At 41.7% G+C, this 26,930-nt stretch overlaps 1 protein-coding gene across 1 annotated transcript; it reads left to right on the forward strand.

The window, feature by feature from the left end:
- The first annotated feature begins 14,861 nt into the window (after positions 1–14,861).
- Positions 14,862–26,884, forward strand: LOC123484994 (GTPase IMAP family member 9-like). Its single transcript, XM_045215825.1, has 4 exons — positions 14,862–14,950; positions 21,321–21,395; positions 21,654–22,577; positions 25,948–26,884. The coding sequence occupies exons 1-3, from the start codon at positions 14,875–14,877 to the stop codon at positions 22,550–22,552; spliced, it is 1,050 nt and encodes a 349-aa protein (XP_045071760.1). The 5' UTR covers positions 14,862–14,874; the 3' UTR covers positions 22,553–22,577; positions 25,948–26,884.
- The last annotated feature ends 46 nt before the right edge of the window (positions 26,885–26,930 follow it).

Consider the following 26,930-nt stretch of genomic DNA (forward strand, 5'->3'; position numbering starts at 1 on the left):
CACAATTTCAACATCATCAAATCCCGCTGCTTAGTCTAATACAGTGAAAACTAAAAGATACCAAAAATGATTTAGTCCAATCAACGTAAGCTAAATATGATGTGGCTGTCTATGGTTCTGATTTCTGTGTGCGTGCGTGCAAGGAGAAACACATGTTGACTCACCCTACTTGTAGAGAAAAGCCAATGCCATCGTCCTCTCTTTCATGTTGACGAAACGGTCTATCACTCTGTCATACAGTACAGGCTTTTATTTTTTATTGTCCTAGGCTACCTGGCTAAAATTCTTGCTGGCTAGCCTAACTTCCATTTATGGGCAACGTCAGCTCGTTAACATTAGCCTTCTACATCTAGCTACATATTGAACTTCCATCCTCTCAGGCCAAGGGCACAACAATTTATGAATTAATGGTTTGATCAGAATCGCCATTATAATCATTGGCCAGTACGGAGAATTAAGTAATACCACAAGTCCAAATCCCTATCTCCATCCATGGCTTATTTAGGAAAGGGCCAAATTTAGCTAGCTTGTATGGTCTCTAGCTTAATTTAGAGTGGCTAGCTAGCCTTTTGTAGGGTCAATAGCTAGCTTATTGTAAGGCCTTTTATGGCCTATTGTAGGTCAAGAAAGATCATCTGTTTACAAGAAATGGTATAGGACTTATAATAAGTCATATGGTACCACAGTGGAGTGTTAGGTGGTTCCTTTATTATCCCGACAGCTCCTCCACTTCTCCTTTTCTTTCACCATACGTTCCTCTTTTCATATTTCACTTTCCCTGTTGTTGTTGTAGAATATGCAGACGTCCTGTATGTCAAGTCTAAAGAATGTGCTGCGTTAGCAGACTCAAGTCAGGGCCCGTATTTATCACGTCTCAGGAATGTATACCTATGGCAGGGACAGGAGGGGTGATAGGAGACACAGGAAGGCTGATGGGAGGGACAGGAAGGGTGATGGGAGGGGTGGTGGCAGGGACGGGAGATGTAAAATCACGATTTCATGAGGCTAAGTTTCCGCAGTGAGGGTAGAGCTCGGGGATATGGCCTAAAACTCATATCTAGATTATTTTAAACTTTTGGGCGATTCACAATATATCTCAATTTGTTAAATGTTTTCTCTAAATAAGCTTTGGTTGTACAATTAAAGGTCAAATACACTGCATTTAAAACAGTCAGCAATAATCGAATGAATTCAGAGCTTGTGAAATTATACCTGTATCCCGACTCAGGATATGACCCATATGCAGACACGGGAGGCAGATAGTACAGTTCTCAGATGATTTATTAGGAACACGAGGGCAGGCAAAGGGCAGGTCGAGGGCAGGCAGAGGTTTGTGATCAGATCAGAGTCAGGCAGGTACAGGATGGCAGGCAGGCTCGGGGTCAGGGCAGGCAGAGGTTCATAATCAGGTCAGAGTCAGATAGGTACAAGACAGCAGGCAGGCTCGGGGTCAGGGCAGGCAGAATGTTCAGAACCGAGAAAAACTAGTAAACAGAACTAGAGAAACAGGAAGGTGGGAAGGAACGCTGGTAAGACCTGACAAGACTGGCAACAGACAAACAGAGAACACAGGTATAAATACACAGGGGATAAATGGGGAAGATGGGCGACACCTGGAGGGGGGTGGAGACAAGCACATAGACAGGTGAAACAGATCAGGGTGTGACAACCTAGGCTGAATATATGCCAAGTGGCCTACTTTATTTCTAAGAATGAGAACGAGTTGCCAATTCCTTATTAAATGTTTTATGCTAATTGCACATTATTAAACACAGACTAAACAGCTAGTTTAACAATCTTTATTTGACTAAAATGCTGCTAGCGAAACGTGGTACTGTAATGCGCGCACGACAAACTAAGAATTCATTTTCCAGAATTAATGTTCATTGGTACATCTGTTTTAGTAGTGTCTGCTCTGCTCCAAATTTGAGGAGTTGAAACATATCCAGGGTATGGTTCGAAAGGTTAACTTATCCTCTATTACATTAAAATAATGTCTCCATGTGTTTCGGTGTCCATATGACCGATTATGTTGTACCAAACCTCAAATGCAAATAGAGAGTTGAAACCGTTTGTCAGTGAGGAAGAAGTGATCTCTCATCTTTGTTGTTGTGAGTGGTAGGGGGAGGGGCTTGGGAGAAAGAGGTGAAGCGAGAGGTTTCACTCTCGCCAGAATCTGTCCAGAATCAGCCCAATGTGTTTCTATGGGTGTTTCTATATGCATTCCCTCCTTTGGGACAACGACTCCTATTGTTAGGGCGGAGACATGAGCATCTCGTCATTGTATACTGATCACTGGTGTAAATGGGAAGGTGCACAGTGTCGTGTAAAAAATCTTCCCAGCGTGAAATAATTCCCAATTGTTCTGATTGTGTTGTGATTGTGAGGTCATGTTGTAAAGTGTTTCACATCGTGAAAATGTTCCCAGTCAATAATTGCACGTGTGTCTGTGTGGATGGCTGAGCTCCTGCAGATGTTTCTCTCACAGCCCAGCTAACTAGCATAATTAGCTGTAAACGATCGGTCGAGATGGCTTGTTCACAGAGGTGTGCAGTTGTAACTTGCTTGTATAGCTAACTAACAAACAAACGAACAAATATATGCACAGTCAATCGAAGACGCAGCGCCCAAGTCTCATCACATCAACACTCAGCACTTGGAAAACCATATCAAGCGAAGGTTTTTACGCATGCTCAGTTCTTGGGTCTCGACCACTGCACTAGTGGAAATTTGAAATGGAAGTTATGGAACTCCCTCGTGTGCTTCTGTTACGGGGAAAAGTCCTCAATGAAACTGACATTAAATTTGGAGAATGAGACATTTGCATCTGTTGGCCATCAATTAGCCTATTAATTGCTATTCCTATGTAGGCTACTGTAGCCTACCATTTTATACAATAAATATGTTGAAATTACGATATCACTAAAGTCATTGCAAATCAATTTGTGCCAGTTGTGTAGCCTACCTGGAGCTGGCAAACAGATTTAATAAATAGCCTAGAACTTCAGTTTATTGTTGTTGTAGCCTTGTGTTATTATGCAATTATTAATGGCCATATTTTGTTCATGAAAATTGGAAGTTATCAACTGTGATCATGGTCACAATTCTATCGCTAAGCAAGCAGCTAAATCGTTCATCTTACATCTTGCCTAGGCTACTGTAGGCTAAAAGGGCCTATAGGCTACCTGCATCTAGCTAACCAAACCAAGGCAAAGTTGAATTACAATCATAAACCCAGCCAATGGCTATTGAAATGACAAGTCAATCTCGCAAATAGGCCATTTATAACGGTTTGTAGTCTTAACATCTGACACATAATAACGGCACAATTGCCAGAAAATAGCTTAACATTAATTTTTTGAAGTTTAATAAGGGTAAATTATATTTTCTCTTGTGACGTTTTCAAATTCCTTTATTAGTCACATTTGCTCGCAATAGTTATTATTTTGATGGAAAACCCCATGTTGTTTCTTAATTGTTAGAAGTTAAGTTGAGATTTCTTCTTCATTCGCTCGATAACGTTATGGAAAAGGGTTTATGAGCTAAACGTGGCAGCTTCTCTCTGCGAAAACTACATTTCTGGCTAGTTTTCAGGCCTTGTGGGCGGGTTTGTGTAATCATTGGGCTAGAAATGTAGGCTTGACCTGGAAACCCTGATTGTGTATGTGTTCCTTTCAGAGGGGGAATGGACAAGACAAAATATTGAAGGGCCTTTGAAAGGGGTATGGTAGTAGGTGCCAGGCACACCGGTTTGTGTCAAGAACTGCAACGCTGCTGTGTTTTTCACCCTCAACAGTTTCCCGTGTGTATCAAGAATGATCCACCACCCAAAGGATATCCAGCTAACTTGACACAGCTGTGGGACGCATTAGAATCAACATGGGCCAGCAGGTGTTCCTAATGTTTGGGAAACTCAGTGTATGTAGACCTACATGCAATATGACATGTCCAATTTAAAGGGTGTATATGAAACAAGGGGTCATGGAGAAGAAAACCGTTCACCAGGCCCCATAATATTGTTTTTCATTTGATCTCTAAAAAATTTACAATATGAATTTCAAACCAACAGATTACAAAGTACTTTTGAACATTCTGGACATTGAGCGTTCTGAAACAATGGCATGCTGTCAGTCTGGGAATAACCTAATGTAGCAGGCGTAACAGAAACATCTGAGTGGGATGCCTCACTTTCTGGTCTTGAGGAGAAGAAAAAACTGTAGGTGTTCTATTCTGTACTGTTCAACCAATTCAGTAAATGTGGAGGAGGAGTTAAGATGGAGTGTCGCAATGAGGGGATTCGGTTAATGGGTGAACCGGGTTTTAGTAAAACAGGGCTGCCTCCCGAGGGTGAGCTGGGTGCCACGGTCAAAGCTGACAGCGAAGTCGGCTGAAAACAAAATTGACAAATGTCAAGCACGCGTAGTAATAAGTTAGGATTCAGTGTCTTCACAAGTGTTTTATTTAAGCACTGAGGTCTGAGTGGGTATATTGCCAATATACCACGGCTAAGGGCTGTTCTTATGCACGACGTAACGCGGAGTGCCTGGATACAGCCCTTAGCCATGGTATATTGGCCATATACCACAAACCCCCGAGGTGCCTTATTGCTGTTATAAACTGGTTACCAATGTAATTAGAGCAGTATAAATAAATGTTTTGTCATACCCATGGTATATAGTCTGATATATCACAGCTGTTAGCCTTTTCAGCATTCAGGGCTCGAACGACCCAGATTATAAAATGACATATATCGCTTTACCAGCCTTCCCAAGGAAAACGACTGACAATTGGATAGAAAATACATGTTTTATGTTCCTGAATGATTCATCATGCTGTTATGTCGATATTATGGCTCGATTTGAGCTAGGTGCTCCTCCCTCACCACTTTTGCCCGGTGACGTGAAGCCCGGTTTACCCCAGCTCAGTGTAAGAGAAGTGCCTCCTTGTTAACGGCGAGGCTCTCTTAAAAAAAAAAGCAGAAGTCGCATCACAGGCTCTCTTCTTTTCCATGAAAACCGGATGCATCCGATTGTGATCGACCCCACTGAGGGTGCTCGGAGAGCCCATCAGGCAACAGTATATATTACTATAGAAGAGACCACAGAAATAACTGGGGAAATGATTTTTTATGAAACCGATAGCCCATTGCCTCATACCAGAATTAAGATGGACCTGCCTATACATTCGTATAGGTATCTGATATTAGAAATAAAAATGGATCTCTTCCTGCATCCACATGTGATAGGCCTGTGATCAATGGCTTGCGCTTCACCGTTGCAACATTGATCATGCAATGGATGCATGCACAGTCATGAGCTAAATTGATGTATATAACCGTACCTACTTATTGGATAAAAATCACCGTAAATAGAATAATCAACTAATTTACTGGAATATGACAGCCGGCCAAATGTAGGGCACCTCTATTGAACTATTGATTTATTGAAATGACCGTAGCATGTTTCTGCTGTCAACACTTTCTACCACAGTACAGTAGAAGGCCTATGAGCATACGTCATGAATGATGACCACTTGCTATAAACATCTGCAGTGTTGATCATTGGATTACCCCATATCATGGAGTACGTGTGCGAAGGTATATAAAGACTAGGGCGGACACATGGATTTTTTACATTTGGATCGATGGTTGACATGACAGTAAGGTATACTGATATTTCTAATCTAAAAGGAGTGTGAAAGTTTGCATCAGCATACATTTCTCAACTTTATGGCAACAGTTTGGGGAAGGCCCTTTCCTGTTTCAGCATGCACAAAGCGAGGTCCATACAGAAATAGCTTGTCGAGATGGGTGTAGAAGAACTTGACTGGCCTGCACAGAGCCCTGACCTCAACCCCATTGAACATTGTTGGGATGAATTGGAACGCTGACTACAAGCCAGGCCTAATCGCCCAACATCATTGCCCGACCTCACTAATGCGCTTGTGGCTGAATGGAATCAATTCTCTGCAGCAATGTTCCAACATCTAGTGGAAAGCCTTCCCAGAAGAGTGGAGGCTGTTATAGCAGCAAAGGGGGACCAACTCCATATTAATGCCCATGATTTTGGAATGAGATGTTCGACGAGCAGGTGTTCACATACTTTTAGTCATGTAGTGTATTTTGTTGCTTTGACAAAGTCATTTCTGAAGATTATTATTTATTTAATGTGATTCTTTTAAGGTAAAAAAAAAAAACTGTTTTTTATTTTAAGGTGAACCCTGCTATGTGAACTGAACTCTCGTTTAAATATGGTGAAACTATTCCTTTTCAAATATTTTTTTATCCAAAAGAAACATTGAACATCTAATACTCAAATCATATTGTAAAATCAGGTGAGCTGATTCTACTGTTTTTGGCAATGTGTTGTGATGGAAAACTGAGCTGGCCGAGCAAAACACGTCAACCATGTTGCCCATCAACAGTTTAGAAATGCAATTACCCCTCCCTGTTCCACACGACAAGCTTCCATTCCCCCTGTCACAAGAGGATTCATGGCTGATTTAAGATGAACTCGTCAACCCTGTTACTTTATTTGGCACTTAACAGGAACTATAGTAATTTTTTTACATGTTATTTTATGAAGGGCTCTTTAAGACAGAATGTTAAAATTAGGTGACTTCAAATGTTTTTTGAACCAAGTTAAAGTGCCCAAAAGGCACCTAATTGTCACGCCCTGGCTCTGGGGACTATGTTATGTTGAGCCAGGGTGTGTAAGTCTATGTTTTGTATAGGTTGGCCTGAGTGACTCCCAATCAGAGGCAACGAGTGTCAGCTGGTTGTCTCTGATTGGGAGCCATATTTAACTGTCGGTCTTTTCACTTTGTGTTGTGGTTTCTTGTTCTCATTTTGGTTTGTGTATGTAACCAGAGACATCACGTTTTCGTCAGTTATTTTGATCGTGTGATCAGTTTAATAAATATATATTATGTTCACCTTCAACGCTGCGCATTGGTCCTCTCTCGTAGACGTACGTGACACTAATTGGCAGAATGACCCATTCACTACAGCAAATATAATCATTGTTTGTTTCTTCTTCATCTTTCCCATCTTATTACTTATTGCATACTGCTCACATCTATAACAACTCTTCTCTCATCTACTTATTCTTGCTTTCAGAAGCTAAAATCAGCAATGATCTGAGACTGGTGTTGGGCGGTCTGAGAGGAGTGGGGAAGAATGCAGTCCTAAGTCGCTGACCCTGAAGAGTGAGAGCAGAGAGAGAGAGAGCTGTGTGGGAGGAGAGTGACAGTGGTGGACACTCCAGGTCTATTCAACAGTGACCTCTCTGAAGAGGAAGTGAGAGAGGAGATGTAGAGGGCTTTGTCTCTGTGTGCACCGGGTCCATACAACTTCCTATTGGTTATTCAGCTGGGCCGATTCACAGAGCAAGAGAAGAGAGTTACAGAGGAACTAAAGAAGTCTTTACCTGCCAACATAGACAGAGACACAATGGTGCTCTTCACTTATGGGGAGAAACTGACAAAAACAACTGTAGATCAGGGTGGTTAAGAAAAGCAACAACAACCAGGTCAGAGAGCTTTTAGAGAAAATAGAAACCTGAATGAAAAACAAGAATAGCTGGTCATGGAAAGAAACAGTTATCTTTTTAGCAGTGCTGATGACGGTAGTAGTCATTTACAAGATGAAAACATGTCCTCCTCTGGAGGAATCAGCAGTGCTAGCCAGTAAGACAGGTGAGACACTTTGGGAAATGGTGAAGGATAGCATAGCTGGGAAGGGCTTGCTTCTTACATCAGCAGCAGGAGGAACCATGTATGTCATCATAAACCTAATAATGAGGGGATAGAGGATGGTTGGAAAATACTAACATTTCCCTCATATGAGAGGGTCAAATAAAATGAATGCTTCAATTATACACATCTGGTTGACTTTCTTTTTGAATATGAAGAGTTTTAAGAGCATTACTCTTGTTTTAGAGAATGGGTGTTGGGTTTTACCAGAAAGATGCAAAATGTAATTTAAAAAGCAAGACATACTGTATCATTCAATAATGGACCAATACTGGTGGATCTGGTCAAATTTTAGTTTTGAGGGGGGATTTTGTCAATTTGTTTAAAATATATATGTAATCTTAAATCAATATGAACATAGAAAAACTGATAAAGAATCAGTGTGATTATTATTGGTGGCTGTTGTGTGGTTTTCACCAGCACTGTTGTTAAAAGCAGAGCATATGAGATCATACTGGTAATATGCATGTAGTTGGTGTCACGGCTTCCTCCGAAGCTGCCTCCTCTCCTGGTTCGGGCAGGCTTCGGCGTTCGGCGTCACCGGCCTTCTAGCCCCTGCCGCTCCTTATCTCATCATTCCATTTGTTTTGTCGTGTCTATTACACACACCTGGTTCATATCCCCTCATTAGTATGTGTATAAGTGTTCCCTCTGCCCCCTTGTCCTTATGGGTGACTGTTTATTGTGAGGAGAGTGTAGCTCGGTTGAGCTCCATGTATTTTGTATTGCCGGGGTATATTTTCCCCATGTGCCTGTTTGGTTCCTGTGCGCCTGTTTTGCGCACTGGACTGTTTGACACATTTCTGCGTAACTCTGTATTCCAGAATAAACTCTGTATTCTGTGACTTACCCTCCTGCGCCTGACTCCTTCAAATCACCCATCACAGAATCAACCACCCGTTCCACCTGCCAATTAGACTCGGGGTGAAAACCAGAGGTCAGGCTGACCGAGACCCCCAGACGTTCCATGAACGCCTTCCAGACCTTGGATGTGAACTGGGGACCCCGGTTAGACACTATGTCCTCTGGTACCCCGTAGTGCCGGAAGACATGTGTAAACAGGGCCTCCGCAGTCTGCAGGGCCGTGGGGAGACCGGGCAGAGGAAGGAGGCGGCAGGCCTTGGAAAAGCGGTCCACAACGACCAGGATGGTGGTGTTACCTAGAGAGAGGGGAAGATCAGTAAGGAAATCAATACTCAGGTGAGACCATGGCCATTGTGGAACTGGTAAAGGCTGTAACTTACCCGCTGGGAGGTGCCTAGGTGCCTTACTCTGGGCGCACACAGAGCAGGAGGAGACATACACCCTCACGTCCTTAGCCAAGGTAGGCCACCAGTACTTTCCGGTCAGGCAGCGCACTGTACGTCCGATACCTGGGTGACCAGAGGAGGGGTACGTATGTGCCCAGTAGATCAGACGGTCACGGACAAGAGCAGGCACGTACTGCAGCCCAGCTGGACACTGAGGTGGAGATGGCTCTGTGTGTAACGCCTGCTCTATATCCGCATCCATCGCCCATACTACCAGCGCCACAATGCAGGAGACCGGGAGTATGGGGGTGTTGTCTCTGGGCCTCTCTTCTGTGTCGTACAGCCGTGACAGTGCGTCTGCTTTCACATTCTTCGTACACGGGATGTATGATAGTGTAAAATCAAACCGGGTGAAGAATAGGACCCACCTGGCCTGGCGAGGGTTCAGCCTCCTCGCTGCCCAGATGTACTCCAGGTTACGGTGGTCCGTCCAGACGAGGAAAGGGTGTGTCGCCCCTTTGAGCCAGTGCCTCCACACGGTCAGGGCTCTGACAACAGCCAACAGCTCCCGATCACCAACGTCGTAGTTCTGCTCCGCCGGGCTGAGCTTCTTGGAGAAGAAGGCACAGGGGCGGAGCTTGGGTGGCGTGCCCGAGCGTTGAGAAAGGACCGCACCTATCACTACCTCGGACGCATCCACCTCCACTACGAACGGTAGGGATGGATCGGGGTGGGCCAGTACCGGGGCTGAGGTGAACAGACCCCTCAGGTTACTGAAGGCCCTTTCAGCCTCAGCAGACCAGCGGAGCCGGGACGGCCCACCCTTCAACAGAGATGTGATGGGAGCTGCGACCTTGCCAAAGCCCCGGATAACCCTCCGATAGTAGTTGGCAAAGCCAATAAAGAGCTGCACCTCCTTAACCGTGGTTGGAGTCTGCCAATTACGCACGACTGAAATGCAGTCTCCCTCCATCTCCACACCTGAGGTGGTAATTTGATATCCAAGGAAGGAGACGTACTGTTGGAAAAACAGACACTTTTCTGCCTTGGCATGAAGGTCATGTTCCAACATTCGGGCCAGCACTTTCCAAACCAGGGACACATGCTCGGCGCGCGTAGCGGAATACACCAGAATGTCATCGATGTAGACCACTACACCGTGACCAAGCATGTCCCGAAACACCTTGTTCACAAAGGACTGGAAGACAGATGGAGCATTCATCAAACCGTACGGCATCACCAGGTATTCATAATGCCCCGTGGTTGTGCTGAATGCTGTCTTCCACTCGTCCCCCTCTCAGACACGCACCAGGTTGTACGCACTCCGGAGATCTAATTTTGTGAAGAAGCACGCCCCATGCATTGACTTGATCACAAATGGAGTGAGGGGGAGAGGATAACTAAATCGTATCGTCTCCTTGTTCAGTGATCGTTAATTAATGCAAGGGCGCAGACCGCCGTCTTTCTTCTTAACAAAAAAGAAACTCGAGGAGGCGGGCAAAGTGGAGGGATGTATAAACCACTGGCGCAGGGACTCGGTGACGTATGTCTCCATAGCCTCCATTTAAGCCTGTGACAGGGGATACACATGACTCCTGGGAGGCACAGTGTCTACCCGGAGGTTTATCGTGCAATCTGCTGCCCGATGAGGTGGTAATTTGGTCGCCTGCATTTTGGAAAACGCGTGCACCAAATCGAGGTATTCGGGGGGGGAATGCGCACGGTGGAGGTACTGTCTGGACTTTCCACCATGGTTGCACCAACGGAAACACAGAGACACCTACCCTGACAGTCTCGTGACCACCCCGTGAGAACCCTCTGCGGCCATGAAAAGGTGGGGTTGTGGAGTGCTAACCAGCGAATACCTAACACAACAGGGAAAGCAGAAGACTTAATAATAAAAAAAAGTGACTTGCTTCGGATGAGTCTCGTGGGTAACCATAGTGACTGGTGCTGTAACTTCCCTAACGAACCCGGACCCTAATGGTCGATTGTCAAGTGCTCTGATGGGGAGTGGAATGGATGGGGGAACCAATGTAATGCCTAGATTGTGTGTAAATGAGCTGTCCATAAAGTTCCCAGCTGCGCCTGAATCGACCAGCGCCTTACACTGGGGATGTACAATGTAATCAGGAAAGTGGATGGGTAGGGTACAGTGCGCAGCAGAGGGCTCTGAACGAGTGTGGGTGTTCGAAACCTGGGGTGACGCAAGAGTCCCCTGCCTGCCGCTTCCAGACCCAAAAGAACGCTGACGACATCGTGCAGTGAAATATCCTCTCGTGTCACCAGAGTGACACTGGCGCTGTCGTCCTCCACTCTCCCGGATCGCCGCTCCACCCAGCTCCATCAGCTCGTGATCCGAGTTGAACTTGGTTGGAACGGGCAGGCCCCCTCCAGGACGTCCTCTGGCCACCAGCAGGTTGTCCAACAGGATGGCCATGTCTACCCATTGAGTGAAGGACAACATGGTGTCCCGGCAGCCTAGCTCCCTTCGGACGCCCTCCCGTAGATGGCACCCTAAGTGGTCGATGAGGGCCCACTCGTTCCACCCGAACCCAGCTGCTAGAGTACGAAACTCCAGGGCGAAGTCCTGCGTGGTCCTCGTCCCCTGCCTCAGGTGGACCAACGGCTCGCCCTGCTCCGCGTCCTCCTGGCCATCCCCGAGGCCGGTGTCGGCGCGCTGCTGGAGCTGCGCGTCAAGGGGGGTGGGTACTGTCACGACTTCCTCCGAAGCTGCCTCCTCTCCTGGTTCGGGCAGGCTTCTGCGTTCGTCGTCACCTGCCTTCTAGCCACTGCCGCTCCTCATCTCATCATTCCATTTGTTTTGTCTTGTCTATTACACACACCTGGTTCATATCCCCTCATTAGTATGTGTATAAGTGTTCCCTCTGCCCCTTGTCCTTGTGGGTGATTGTTTATTGTGAGGAGAGTGTAGCTCGGTTGAGCTCCATGTATTTTGTATTGCCGGGGTATATTTTCCCCGTGTGCCTGTTTGGTTCCAGTGGCCTGTTTTGCGCACTGGACTGTTTGACGCATTTCTGCGTAACTCTGTATTCCGGAATAAACTCTGTATTCTGTGATTTACCCTCCTGCGCCTGACTCCTTCAAATCACCCATCACAGTTGGTTATAGATGATTATACAATGGGTGGGTCTAATCCTGAATGCTGATTGGTTAAAAGCGCATTCCAGCCGGTGTCTATTCCACACATTAGCACCAGCTAAATCTATGATGTTAAAATGACTCTTGACTCTGTTCCATCTGACTGCGCAATCCACTGTCTCATCAGCCCAGGCAGGGAAGTTATGAATTTGAACTCCACTATAAAAAGCATCTAGACATTATCCCACATTTCTTTTAGACTAACATTTAGTTTTCAACAGCGCAAGATTTGTATAAACCTTGCTGTCTGTCTCTCCGACATTTGCAACATTGTTTCAATATTCAAATTCGATCTCCAACTGTCCCATAGTAATGAACGTGTAGTGGTCGGGAGGAGAGAGAGAGGCAGGCAGCGTTTCTCAGCCAGTCGAAATCATGAATCAGCTGGCATCATTTTTATGGATATGTACAAAGAAAATTTAAATTAAAAAAGGTCAAACGAAACGAAGTGCAGCTAGTTTGCAGTCTTTCCAGGTTCAGTTTGAAGTTATTGTGTTAGCTGTGTTGTTGGCTAGCTCCTCTGAACAACAGTGTCCTGACGAGAGAGGACATTTTCTATGCCAGGCGAAATCGTGCCTCATTAGCTCATTGTTATGTATGTATCCAAATAAATGTCACAAGAAAACCGTTTAAACAAATGCAGCAACTGTTGTTATTCTGGCTGCACAGTTTGACGTGACTGTACGTTAGCCGTAGTTGGGTAGCTAGCAAGGAAGGGATACGAACGTTGTCAGCCAGTATGGCAATGAAACATTTAGAACGAACGACTGGGTCACGTCTATAGATACAGAACAAAAAGACTGAACGACTGGGTCGCGTCTATTGATACAGAACAAAAAGACTGAACGACTGGGTCCGTCTATAGATACAGAACAAAAAGACTGAACGACTGGGTTGCGTCTATAGATACAGAATAAAAAGACTGAACGACTGGGTCGCGTCTCTGGCAAACGAACCAATGGAACGAGCGACTAGCCGGTTTGGGTAGCAACCCTAGATTTGTGTCGGGACTATATCTTGTGGAAGGATGAAATACTATAAATAAGTTAATCAAAATAACGTTGTTATTGAAAATATGTAAATCATTATTTGAATATGTTGGTAACCCATTGTATAAAAGTGATAATGTCCTCGACTTCATGCGTTACAACACCCATGCCAATATATCCTCCAAACACCTGCTTCTCAGGCATTATCACTTAATTATACTGTCACTGTGGTAGGAACCTGATACAACAATACCAGTGTCAGTCAGTCAAGCATCAATGTAGGCAGTTTTACAGGAGTTGTAATCATAGAGAGAAACTCAAAAGTATTTTTACATTGTTTGTGATATACACTACATCTGAAGCACATGCACACTGAAACACACTTCCATCTCCAAACAGGACTGAATCATGAATATACACTATAGCTAACCACCCCTGGTTCCATATACTGTATGTCTTCGTATAACCAATGGCTTGAACGTTTCAGTGTTGCCTTGTGGATCAATATGACAGTGGTGAATAAAACGTATGATACTTCATGCTTTTAAAATATTGCTTTTGTGTTTTCCCCCTTTCGTTTATCAAACATGAACAAATGTTTAAAAAAATGTTTTACACTTGCTTATTTCACAAGGTGGTTCCCTCTGAAGACTGATTTTACATGGTGCATGTTTGAATGGATGGCAAACTGGTTGAACTAATGTCTTTCCTTCTTGTTTGAAGGTTCAGTCAACTGTAAATGGTATAAAAAAGTACAATAACAATTTCATGTACTGCACCATTATTGAGGGTTGTTGTATGAAGACAGTATAACTGCCACAAAGAACAGGCAGTTCATAATTCATTTAATGCATTCAAAAAACTTATGTAAAATACAATTTATTTTTTTACACAAACAAAATTCCTGTGAAATTATGGTTGGATGTAAGGAACTGCATACCAAACTAAAATGCCTTGTAACATGACATTTGATATTTAAAGCATTTTCAGTCACATAATAAGTAAGGTCAGGCTACATAACACATATACTACAGCATGACTGTCCATCTCCTTTACAGTAGGCATAATACTACCAACACAGATACCGTTCCCTCCTCGGGAGCGTGATGAATGATGAATGAATAAGTATAAATAGTTCATATTCATTTCATAGTTATTTCATGGCACTGTAAATTAAAATGACACTAAAAATACCACTTGACCACTTTTTCATTGTTGAATCCGTCAGGGATTGTAAAATGAACAGTAAACAATAGCTGCTAATTTTCCTGAACATTGTGTTGATGCTTTAAAAATATTTGTGTATTTTCTTGATCAAATAATATACAGTATATATAAAACATGGATTAAACACTTTATTAAACTTTTGCACTCTGTTACACTTTCATAATTTTCCAATCGAGTGTATTTCTGTGCAAACCCAACCCATAGTAACTGGCAGCTTTATAAAAATACACTATACTGCAATGTGAAGTCCAAACCATAGACTCTAAACATTTAGAGTAATTATATTAACCCATAGCCTACAATTTCCGCGGCCCCGCTGAAATCTAATTAACATAACAATAAAAAAATCCCCATTAAAATCCATCTGTTTAAGCTAGAGAGATCTGTTTTTTTTGTTGCCAGGGCTGCATCAGCAACGTAGTCACCGCAGGAACTGAACCCAGGATATACAAGAAATCACCTGACTAGAAAGCAAAAACTTTCTTACGCCCCACATGGCTATAAAACGTCGGCCGCATCTCCAATTGTTGACATACGACTCTAGCTACCCAGCTCAACAGGCAGGCAAAGGTAAGGACATCTATGAAGTTACTATTACAAGACACAAGCCTGAACCACATTCTTGTTGCATGTTTTTATATAACAAATGGGTGTTCTTTCCAAATTGACATTCAAAAATGACAAAGTTTATTATCTGTGAAACTTTTGGAAATACTGCATATGCAATTTATTTGATACAAAGCCTTCTATAATATGTTTATTGTAACGAGAGTAACTAATGAATACATGTCATTTGTAAATAAATGCATTATGATGTAGTCATTATGATGTAGGCGTTAAGATGTAGGCATTATGATGTAAACATTATGATGTAGGCGTTATGGTGTAGGCGTTATGGTGTAGGCGTTATGGTGTAGGCGTTATGGTGTAGGCGTTATGGTGTAGGCGTTATGCACATTCCTAAAACGGGACTAATATGGATTTATGTATTACACATTCTGCACTTCGCATGATTTCTGGCAATTAATTCTATAATTTTGCAGCCTGCACTATAAAAGCTCTCTTACCCTTTTTATAGCTAGCATCCTTCATTGAAACAATAACAAAGCGTCCTCCCCACCCGTTATGCTAAAAAGCCAAGGACTGGGGCTGGAGAAATTTAAGCACTCTCAAATTCATAGACAGAGCTATAGATGGACTGATATCAAATGTATAGATTTAGGGTGGGTTGCACCAACATGGATTAACTCTTAAACTGGGTTAAATCAAGGTTTATCTATTAATCTTGTTTCACCAAACTTTAAACCTAGTTTTAAATTACTCCTAATTGTAATCATTCTTCTAAACTAAGGTTAATTTTTACTTTAAACTAAGATCACATTTAATATGGTTGCTCCATTGTTTTTCAATCAAATTTAAATTTAGTTTAGGGATTAAATCTAAGCGTTTTTAAATCAAATTTAAATTTAGATCAGGGATTAAATCTAAACTGCTACTGGAGGAGGTTAAAGTTCGTGTGATAATGTGTTTTGCTCATGTGGCCTCATTTAATGTCAACTAGCCAGCTAACTAATTTCACAAAATAAAATTTCATGAATTTCATAATTTAGCCTGAAGTGAAAACTAGCAAGCTAGAATTGACTGGTGCTGGTTTGTTTCCATAGAAATATAATTTGGACAGATTGTTATAGCATTGCGCAGTGGAAGTATTGTATCCAGGCTGTATCACAATCCGGCAGTGATTGGAAGTTCCATAGGGCGGTGCACAGTTGGCCCAGCGTTGGCCGGGGTAGGCCGTCATTGTAAATAAGAATTTGTTCTTAACTGACTTGCCTAGTTAAATAAGTAAATAGATAAATAAATAAAACTAATGGTGAATCATTATGACACGTCACTAATCATAGTTTAGTTATTCAACCTTAGATTAACTCATCCAGGTTTAAAATGAAGTGGTTCAACATCTCTGATTAATTATAAACTTAGATTGATTTACAATGTCTAGAGTTTGTCTAATCTAAAATGAATTTAAACCATGTTGGTGCAAGCCACCCTTAACCATGTTTTGAGTCTATACGGTGTTTGTTTACATTGACGTTGTTTACAAACAGAGTAAAACAAGTTTAGCCCTTGATTCAATCAGATCAAGGCGATAGCCGACACCCGCATAGCTATCTTTTGGCGGTGTCGCAGCTGCTCTTGTGATTCAAACACTTATCAAGAGAATATCCATGGTCATCCCTACCGCCTCTGATCTGCCGGACTCACTAAACACAGATGCTTCGTTTGTAAATGATGTCTGACTAATGGAGTGTGCCCCTGGCTATCCGTAAATAAATACAAAACAATAATTTTAAATGATTTTTACTTTGACTTTTGATACTTAAGTTTATTTAAAACCAAATACTTTTAGACTTTTACTCAAGTAGTATTTTACTGGGTGACTTTCACTTTTACTTGAGTCATTTTCTATTAAGGTATCTTTACTTTTACTCAAGTATGACAGCCCTCAAGAACTGTTGTCTGCTAAAGATGATAATCCGTTTCCATCTGCCAATTTATTTGGCAGTATCCAGACGACTTGTCCCCAGAGCTTCATATACAGTTAATCTATTTCCGTAAGGTGTTGAGGCTGGCAACTAAGGAGAATGAGAGACTCAATTAAATATGTTACAGAACTGCTGAATTTGAAGCACAACTTGTATTGAATTGGATTGAATTGACCTTGAATATTGTAGCCCATTTGTGTAGGTTATTAGCCAGATACAACCTGCTGAGTTCAACAATACATAGTGGCTGAATTTATCATCAAGCCGACTACTTTTTACCTCAGTGTTAGGCTATTTGATGTGTCATTTTTTATAAAAATTTTATAAATATAGTAGCTAAATATATACGGAATATAGCTACACATGGTACACTGCATAATGAAACAATCCCTAGTAAGCTAGTGTTTTGAGGGTGGGCTGACTGTATTATTTGGCATTAATGGACTGGTTTTAAGCACAACTTTCTATACAAGCTGGAAGAGAGTGTAATGTCAGGTGGCATATACAGACGGTTTAATAATCAAATTAAAGAACAAATGTTTTAGTAATCGATTGGTAGCTGATTAGTATGCTGTTGCATTTAACATTTATTTAATAATCTGCAATGTTTGAATTTCCAACTTTAATTACTGAATTAGTAATTACATTATTGTCAGCAGTCTAACAATAACAACAATAGCATTGTTATACAGTGTTTAGCTGTGTGAAATGTTAGGCTTAACATGAGAAAATGACGACCAAATATGGCTACCAATAAACATGTATCCACTAGCTAAAGCAAAGCTAAGCCCTGGCACCACCGAAAGCCTATCATAGATTTGATAGGCATGTTGCAATTTAAGCACCATGGACAGTGGTCTTCTCCTAGGCCAGTGTCCAAGGCCTAGGAGAAGAAAAACAACAACTACTTATAAAGCAGATACAAACATGACATAATGCAGTGCATGCAGGGCCGGCATTAGAACTAATCAGTTGGACAGGCATTTTATTTCCATAGGTGGGCACCTTTTTTCCACGGGACCTCCTATGTGTTTAAAATAGGTTTTATAGTAAAGACATCATTTAACTGTAAATATTTATTACATTTTAATGTGGCATGAACACAACCAGTCATGATGTTTTCATCTGATTGTCAAACAAATCACTTCAAAAAGTAGGTTACCTTCACACGTTCGTCCAAAATAATTCCATCCCAACAGTGGACTGTAAACTGTAAACTTTTGTCAAATCGCAAGCGGCTGAATCTGGCTCACCTGAGTAAGCATTCGAGCCAGCTAAACAGCGCCCCCTCTGTCTTACTATATATAGCCAATGTACTTGTATCTGATGCTGTCTGGCCTAAAAGAGTATGGCATGCCATGCTCTTTTTGGCCAGACAGCATCAAATACATGGGCTACACATACTGAGACAGAGGGACGCTGTTTTGCTCGCTCAGGTGCTTTATCTGAGTTTGATGCGTCTTTACGTCGCCACGTGTCTCAGTCAAATAAATTATCAATATTTAAATTGATATTAAGGAGGTAGGGCGGGCCAGACTCCGACCATGAGTGCATGACAATCCAGCATCCAGGCATCGATACTTCTGAGAACAGACAGGGCTCACTTTTGCAGCCACACATCAGGAGTTCTCTGCAAGCTTTGCAGTGGCGATTTTAGCATGTACATATTGGTGGGGCATGCCAGCAAAGTCACTACACTACACAACACCAAACAATACATTAATTGCACTTTAACGGTGACAAACGGTGCTCACAAACTGTTAGGACCTACATAAAGCTGTCTCGACAGCGGCGCTTTCCTTTCAGCACCATGGAGTAAATCCTTACCACCGCTACACCTAGCTATCAGCAGAGCCTGGTCTGGCAGCGAAACAATTCATTCAGCCTCATTTACTGCCTTTTTAAAAATCATAGCTGATATGGCGGACTTGCTTAAATAAATATGGTTTCTACTGACTCATTGTGGATTTGTGTAACTGGCTAAGAACCGTATTCTCATTCAATAATAACGAATGCAGACATGAGTTTTGACTTTTGAACCATACACCAACAGTATTATATTTATGTTCAGTAAATTCATAATGTTTGTTCTTATATCATTAACTCTTAGCTCTAAGTTTAAGCAAGTGCAGGCAAACGAGCTGCGACGAGGTAGGCCTATTCATTCAGCACTTTCAAAATGGACAGAGACAGATTCAGATATGTTAGTTCCGATAAATTCAGCAAGATGTTGAGTTAACTTGACTCTTCTTTATGTCTCCAGAGAGAGAGAGAGAGAGAGAGAGAGAGAGAGAGAGAGAGAAGAGGTTAGCCTAGTTTTTGAAGTATTTTATTAGACCTATGTGGACTAAAAAGGAAGGGAAACGCAATCACGAGGATCCACTTTTATAGAAAATATACTGACGCATTGCGCAAACAAAACAAATAATAAAAAATTATAATATTTGAATGGGAAGAGACTGTCACTGGCAAACATAGTTACAGACCCAACAACATTATATAGTATCCCCTCCTCGTGGAGAAAAGCACATGAGCTAATTATAACACACAAAGTAAGCAAAAAAAATAACATGTAATGTAACATTTCAACATTGCCTAAAATGATGAATAAGATACTAACGACATAGACCTATATAACCAATATAACAATGGAGGTGTACAAACTATGGCATAAGGGAACGATGAGCAGATGAGAGGCAAGCCGTAGTTTCAATTAAGACTGACGTCAATATGCCTATTTGTTCAGCACTTTGAAATGAACGGCAATATAATTCAGAACATGGGCCGTTCTTACAGTATTCTCCATGTACACCAAGTCAGAAACGTAGGATAAATAATGGGACCATATAAGCAGACAATGAAAGCTCTTACAATATTCGATGATGCCATTGCCCTAAAACAGGCTATAGGCTAAATGTGCACCACCAATCAGAACAGTATCGGCTAAGTTCTGAGGGATAGAGGGACCAAATTCTTACGGTATGACATGGGCTACCAACAGCTTACTACACAACATACACTTAGTATTACTTTCTTAGCTATATTATACATATCTCCCTGGCATATTACATCATTTATGCAGCAGCATACAATACATTTTTGGACTCACCTTGTTGTGCTGTGCTCACTTGAACCGGAAGGTGGCGTGGGGGTCCTTTTTTATGGGCAAACTTTGTCATCAAAGTCTGGTATTCTCTGCACATCATGTTGGATTGACAGCATGGCCAATCTATTCAACTTTTTGCGTGTGAATGTTTATGTTGCGTCTGAAATGTGTCTCCCGAGTGGCGCAGTGGTCTAAGGCCATACCAAAAGCAACCCACAGCTCTACGGTTGGATAGTCCTTGTTAAGATAGAAGATCAGACCAGCAAGGAGGACAATGATGTCTGTATCCACTGTTGGAATTATAGTGGTCTTTGCACGCTTTTGAAGAGCATCTTTAAGATGAAGGCATGCTCTTATGTGTGCCTCTTCCTGGTCTCATTCCATCACTGATGTCAGAGAGCCCTTTGAGACCACAGACTCATCAATTGTAGCATAGATCTCTTTTCCATCTTCAGATTCATTGGCACACACCTTCTATGTCAACATGTTGAAAAGCTCTGGTTTGTTATTAGGATTTCTGAGAAAGTCAGATAACTTACATGGAAGTTGGTTGTCTCCCAAACTTGAATCTTTTAGACTATCTTCTTTGGATGTGTCCCACACAATATTGATTCTATTGCATTTGTGTCAGATGAACCGATGTGGTGGAGGAGTCAGGCGCAGGACACAGAGGCTTCGTCCAACAGACTTTACTAGTCAAAAGTGCAAAAATACAATACACGGCCTCGAAAACAAACAGAGGCGAGTGAATACGTAAACCATGCGTAAACACTAAACAAACAAACAGAGCGTCAACACGCAGCTCCGAAATACAGGCAGACAACAACACACAATCGAACCAATACCAAACAGGGAACTTATAGGACACGTAATCAGAACACAAACAGACACAGGTGTACAAGACAGACCAAAGCAATCACACCACGAAACATTCAACGGTGGCAGCTAGTACTCCGGGGACGGCGAACGCCGAAGCCTGCCCGAACCAGGAGGAGGAGCAGTCTCGGCCGAAACCGTGACAATTTGGCTAATTACTGCAATATTCGCCAAATGTGGAAACTTTGTGGGTAGGCAAGGAATGGAAAATTACAGCTCCGTCAATGGCGTTTCCTTTATTTGGGCAGTTACCTGTAGATAACATTATTGTTTATTTGCTTAGAGTTTGTATTTTATAGACAAAAAATATTAGTCTAAGAAGCAATGCGAGACTGAAAATGTAGCTTTAGTAGCTGTTCTGTAAGATCAGACTTCTCTCTACAGTAACAACATTTTATTTTTCATCCAACAGAGACCGTGATTGCTCTAGTTGGAAAGACTGTACCTGGGAAAAACTTGACAGCACTCCAAAACCAAAACATGACTGGTGAGTATTTAGTCTACAAGACAGAGATACAATAGTGAATTTTGTTATGGGTTTTCACAAAATAATGTTTTATTAAATTAATACATTTTCCTAAAATGATTGAAACTTCATTTATAGATAATGTCATTGTTAATTTGCTTACAGTTAATATTATATAGACCATCAATGTTTAATAAGTAATGTGAGACTGATCATATGACCAAACAAAAGACATCAAACTTCTTTCTTCAGTAACAACATTTCCTTCTTCTCCAACAGAACAAAATAAAGAGGTCCGGATTGTTCTGGTTGGGAGGATTGGATCTGGGAAGAGCGCAACAGGAAACGTCATCCTGGGGAGAAAAGCTTTTGATTCCAAACTGTCCTGTATTTCTGTGACATCATCAAGTAAAAAGAAAAGAGGAAATGTGGGAGGTCAAAGCGTCGCTGTTATCGACACACCAGGCTTGTTTGACACCAAGTTAACTCAGGAGGAGGCACAGAAAGAGATCTCACAGTGCCTGCTTTTCTCTGCTCCCGGTCCCCATGTGTTCCTGGTTGTGCTCAAGCTGGGAGGATTCACTGAAGAGCAGCAGGAAATTGTGAAGATGATTCAGAAATTATTTGGTGATGAAGCATCGAAATACACCATGGTTGTCTTCACACATGGAGACCTTCTTGATGATGGAACAATTGAAGACTTCCTGCATGAAAATCCCAAACTGGAAAGTTTCATTGCCAAATGTAATGGGGGATATCATGTCTTAAAAAACAAGGATCAGAATCCCTCCCAGGTCACTGAGCTGCTTGAGACGATAAACAAGATGGTGAAGATGAATGGAGGAAGCCATTACACAACTGAGATGTTCCAGGAGGTTGAGAGAGCGATTGAAGAGGAGAAGAACAGGATCCTGAGAGAGAATGGAGAGAAGATACACAAAGAGATGGAAGAACTGAAGGCAACGTTTGTAGGAGCGTGTCCAAGAGAAGAACAAGAGAAGCTGAAGATAAAACAGGAAAGAGAAGCTAGAAAGAAAGCTGAGAATTTTAACCACATGAGCGCAGGTGCCGGAATCGGAGTGACTATTGGAGCAGCTGTAGGCCCAGTTGGTGCAGCAGTTGGGGCAGCATTGGGAGCTGGAGTGGGAGCTGCAGTAAATGTATGCAGTACTCAATGAGAGTCCGTAGCTAACAGTGCTGTACATTCAGAGGTGGGTAGTAACGAGTTACATTTACTCCGTTACATTTACTTGAGTAAGTTTTTGAAAAAATTATACTTCTAGGAGTAGTTTTAAATCACTATACTTTTTACTTTTACTTGAGTAGATTTGTGAAGAAGAAACTGTACTCTTACTCCGCTACATTAGGCTACAATGAGGTCGTTACTTTTCTTTTTACCTCTTTGGTATTCTACGCGTCATTGTCTTTATCCCCCCGCATATGCCTTATTTTAATGTTTTATTTTGACAGAGAGAGAGAGACTTCCGCTAAGGCTCTACCACGTGACTGTGTTTCACCAATCAAAGGTAGTTGTGCAGTCTCGTCACTTTACCATACTCAATCTCAGCGGCGGGACGGGTTGGCTTTACAGTCATAGCAACACAAAAATGTCAGAATTAGCCGTCGGCAATGCAGACTCAGACGAGGAGGAACACCCGCACCCCTGGCCTCATATTGAAAGCATGTTTACCTTAGTAAAAGTGCGAAAGAACAGCTACATTATGCGGTGTCTTCTGTGTCTACCAAAACAAACGGACATTTCAGCATTCAAGAACTCAACATCTAACTTGAGGAAACATGTAGCGGTAAGTTTCCTAAATTCGTTTTTTTTTGCTGTGGATAGGCGAATGTTTGTCTTTTAGGTTACATATGTTTTAAAAATTTTCTACATATATATATATATATATATATCCACATTTGATGTGATAATAAGTATCTTTTAATGTCTTGATCTCCCGGTAGCCTCACAGATTTTTTTTTTGTCCACAGAGGATTCACCCCAACAAACTGGCAAAGTACACCGACTTACTAGAGAACCACAGAAAGCGTAAGTCCTCCTCTTTCAGTGATGCTCTTGTGAAAAATGCAAAAAATCACAGCCTTTGCTGCCCCAGGGCGGGTAACACAAGCAACGCTTGACAAGCTGATGCTAAATTTTGTATGTGAGGCCAACCAACCATTTTCTGTGGTTGAGACGCCATCCTTCAATACTTTGATAGAAACCTTGCAACCTCATACAGTAATGACAAGGAAAACGTTATGCACAAGAATACAAGAAGCTGCAAAACACAAGAAGAGCATAATCATCAAAAAGCTGAGTGCTGTGAACTATGTTGCTAACGTAGCTACTTAGGTGTCACCTGTCACTGGATAGACAACACCTCACTGGAGAGGCACTCCACATTGGCTTGTAGACCTGTCAAAGGCTCGCACACGTTTGATGTCCTTGCTGCTGCATTAGAGGAAATACATTCTGAGTACCACATCAGGGAAAAAGTGATCAGGACGACAACAGACAGTGGCTCAAACTTCCTTTCGATTATATGGTGAGGAGAAAGAGGAGGAAGCCATCAATGTACACGAGGAGAGTGACTCCACCCTTGATGATGCAACAGAAGATCAGAGTGAGTCAGAGGTGGAGTATCAAGATGTCTGCAATTCTGGATGACAACACAGGCCTTGAGTACCAACTTCCAAGGCACCAAAAGTGTGCATGCCATCTCCTCAATCTTATATCCACAGTTGATGCCACTGCTGCAGGAGGAGCTGCAAACGAAACCTACAAGAGGCTGTCTCGGTCTGCTTTTGCAAAATGTCATGCTCTTTGGAATAAAACCAGCAGGTCAACCATGGATCATGAAACAGTGGAACGTGAATGCAAGCTGCAGTTTCTCCGACCCAATCAGACACGCTGGAGCTCCCTGTTCCTCGCTGTAGAAAGGATTGTGCGCATTCACCGAGAGCAAGGAGAACAAGCAATTCGCAATGTCTGCACAGCATTAAAGATAAAGATGTAAGTTGACAAAATTTATATTTTGTTTTTAAAGAATAATAAAAGTAAATAAGCCTTGCTGATTAATGGGTGAATCCACTTGTCTCAAGTAACTAAGTTTCCTTTGCATGGTGGTGTGACAATTGTGGATGACTTGAATGAAATATATATATATATATTTTTTGTATTTAACATGTACAATGCATAATAAAGACATTGTACCAGAAATAGCTATAAGTAATTGTTTTATTTTTTACATCTTTTATAGGTTCAATCCAGCTGAAAATGGGTTTTTGGTCGAGTATGCTGCTGTGATGAAGCCTGTTGCCATGGCCCTTAATATCCTCCAAGGGGAATCATCTGTGCATATGGGCCTCCTGCTGCCAACACTTTACCAGTTGCGGGACAAGCTGAAGAAGTTGGAGTCAACTTGCAAAATGTGTACACCTCTTGTTCACGCCCTGCAGCAAGGGATCCAGAAACGTTTTGGAGACGTCATGAAAGAGCCTGAGCTGATTGCAGCAGCAATACTCCTACCAAGATTCAGAACATCCTGGACCACAGAGGAGAACATCTTAAATGCTGGTAAATATACTTGTTTATCAATTCAAATGTGAGCCAGTAGACATTGACCTATATAACTCTGTATAATGTTACTGTCATTTAGGATTATAGTGTGTCAGTGACAAACCACAGGGTGGCAATATAGTTAGTGGGAATTTTTTTTGCTGACTTTTCTTGTTAGATATTGGAACTGGAAGTAAACATAATGCCCGATCTACAACTACATCACTCTCCTCTAATGCCTTTTAGAGAACATGCATTCAGCTTAATTTGTGTTCTGGGATACTAGGCCTGCAATATTGTTTTATTTGGCCATCTATCATGGACTGGTGCTTTTTCAGTTGATGTGTACTGCTGCTCTTTTCCTCTGCTCAGTGAGATGTGCAGTGTGGCCTAATCACAGATCAGAGTATTCATTTCTAGGCACACAGAAAAAGGGCTGTTGCTTGCCATGCAATACAAAGGTACTGAGTAGGCCTAATCAACACCTATTGATTATTTTACGTTGACTGCTTCCTTCTGGTGTGCAGTTTTCTGTTCAGCATGCCTGGTATGAAACGTTTGTGTGTTTCCTTCTGTTGTTCTGTCACTGTGGAGACACACACACAGTTTATGAGAGTTTATGGGCTGCCTCATTCTAGTTCTGCCTGGTAAAAAAAGTATAAAGGTTTGGAAATTTGTGTTACTTGTGCTTATTTATTTTTTATTTATTATTATTTAATTTTTTTATACTTGAATTTACCTGAATTATTTTAATTTAAGCTATTTTGTAATTCATTAAAGATGATTATTTTCTATTTTTGTCTGTCTGATTGTTGTCTTGTGTTAAAAAATAAATCAGACGTTACTCAACAGTTACTCAGTACTTGAGTAGTTTTTTCACCAAGTACTTTTTTACTCTTACTCAAGTAATTATTTGGATGACTACTTTGTACTTTTACTTGAGTCATATTATTCTGAAGTAACAGTACTTTTACTTGAGTACAATTTTTGGCTACTCTACCCACCTCTGTGTACATTCTACAAGTCGTTTGACTTTATTATTTCATACTGAAAGCTTCCTCTATATACACCGACTATACAAAACATTTGGAACACCATCTTAACATTGAGAACTGATATAGAATAAGAGAGTTAAAGTTGGCCTTGTCTTTCCAATCAACTTGGACAAGGATCTAAAGACATTTTAATTGGAACACTTCAGGGCAGCCAAGCTCTTCAGTCAAGCCAGAGAATACCAGACATTAGGCCTAACTCATATTTCCTCTCACAATTTAAAGGATAAATTCTTGGACATGTATTTTAGCCATCACTATTTACAGCATGAACATAAAGATACATCTGGGTACTGCACATTTGAGAGCGCAAATTTTATATTTCCCTGAGTAAAGGTGAAAGTTAAGTGTATTTCTGCCTGTCAGGCTAGAAAGCTATATGCTAATGTAAGATTAATTGACAGTTGCAGTCACAGCTCCCATTGCTGCCTCTGAAGCGTGTTAAATGGAGATTTACTATTTAACCATCCATCTAAAAAATAAAGGTCCACTGAAAATTCCTCCCTGTTTTTGAACCCATTGTTTTTATAAGAACTATCTCCTTAACTGCTTCCTTTCAGTGCTAACGTCTAACTAGTACAGGGTATAGACAGGAGGAGATATAAGGTATACAAATGGAACATTGGACAATAGACCGTATTTTGCTGGATAGAACCCCACTGGACTATCTACACTGAACACTTGGAGTAAGACATCTATATGGTCATCTTACTGTAGAGACAAGTCATGAGATATGAGAGATGGAAAGTATTGTGTTTACCACAAGCCATGTTGACAGGAAGACTGCAGATGTAAATTAGATGTTAGCTAAATCTGTTGCAACCTATCACTTCTCACTTCTGAGACATATGTTTTGTCGTACATTGTCCCTGTTCAAATAAAGTTAATAAATACAAATATTCTGCTGTCATTGTAGCCTACATTAAGAACGATACTTGGGGGGTT

Source organism: Coregonus clupeaformis, unplaced genomic scaffold, assembly GCF_020615455.1.
Source record: "Coregonus clupeaformis isolate EN_2021a unplaced genomic scaffold, ASM2061545v1 scaf0528, whole genome shotgun sequence".
Taxonomy (NCBI): Eukaryota; Metazoa; Chordata; class Actinopteri; order Salmoniformes; family Salmonidae; genus Coregonus; species Coregonus clupeaformis.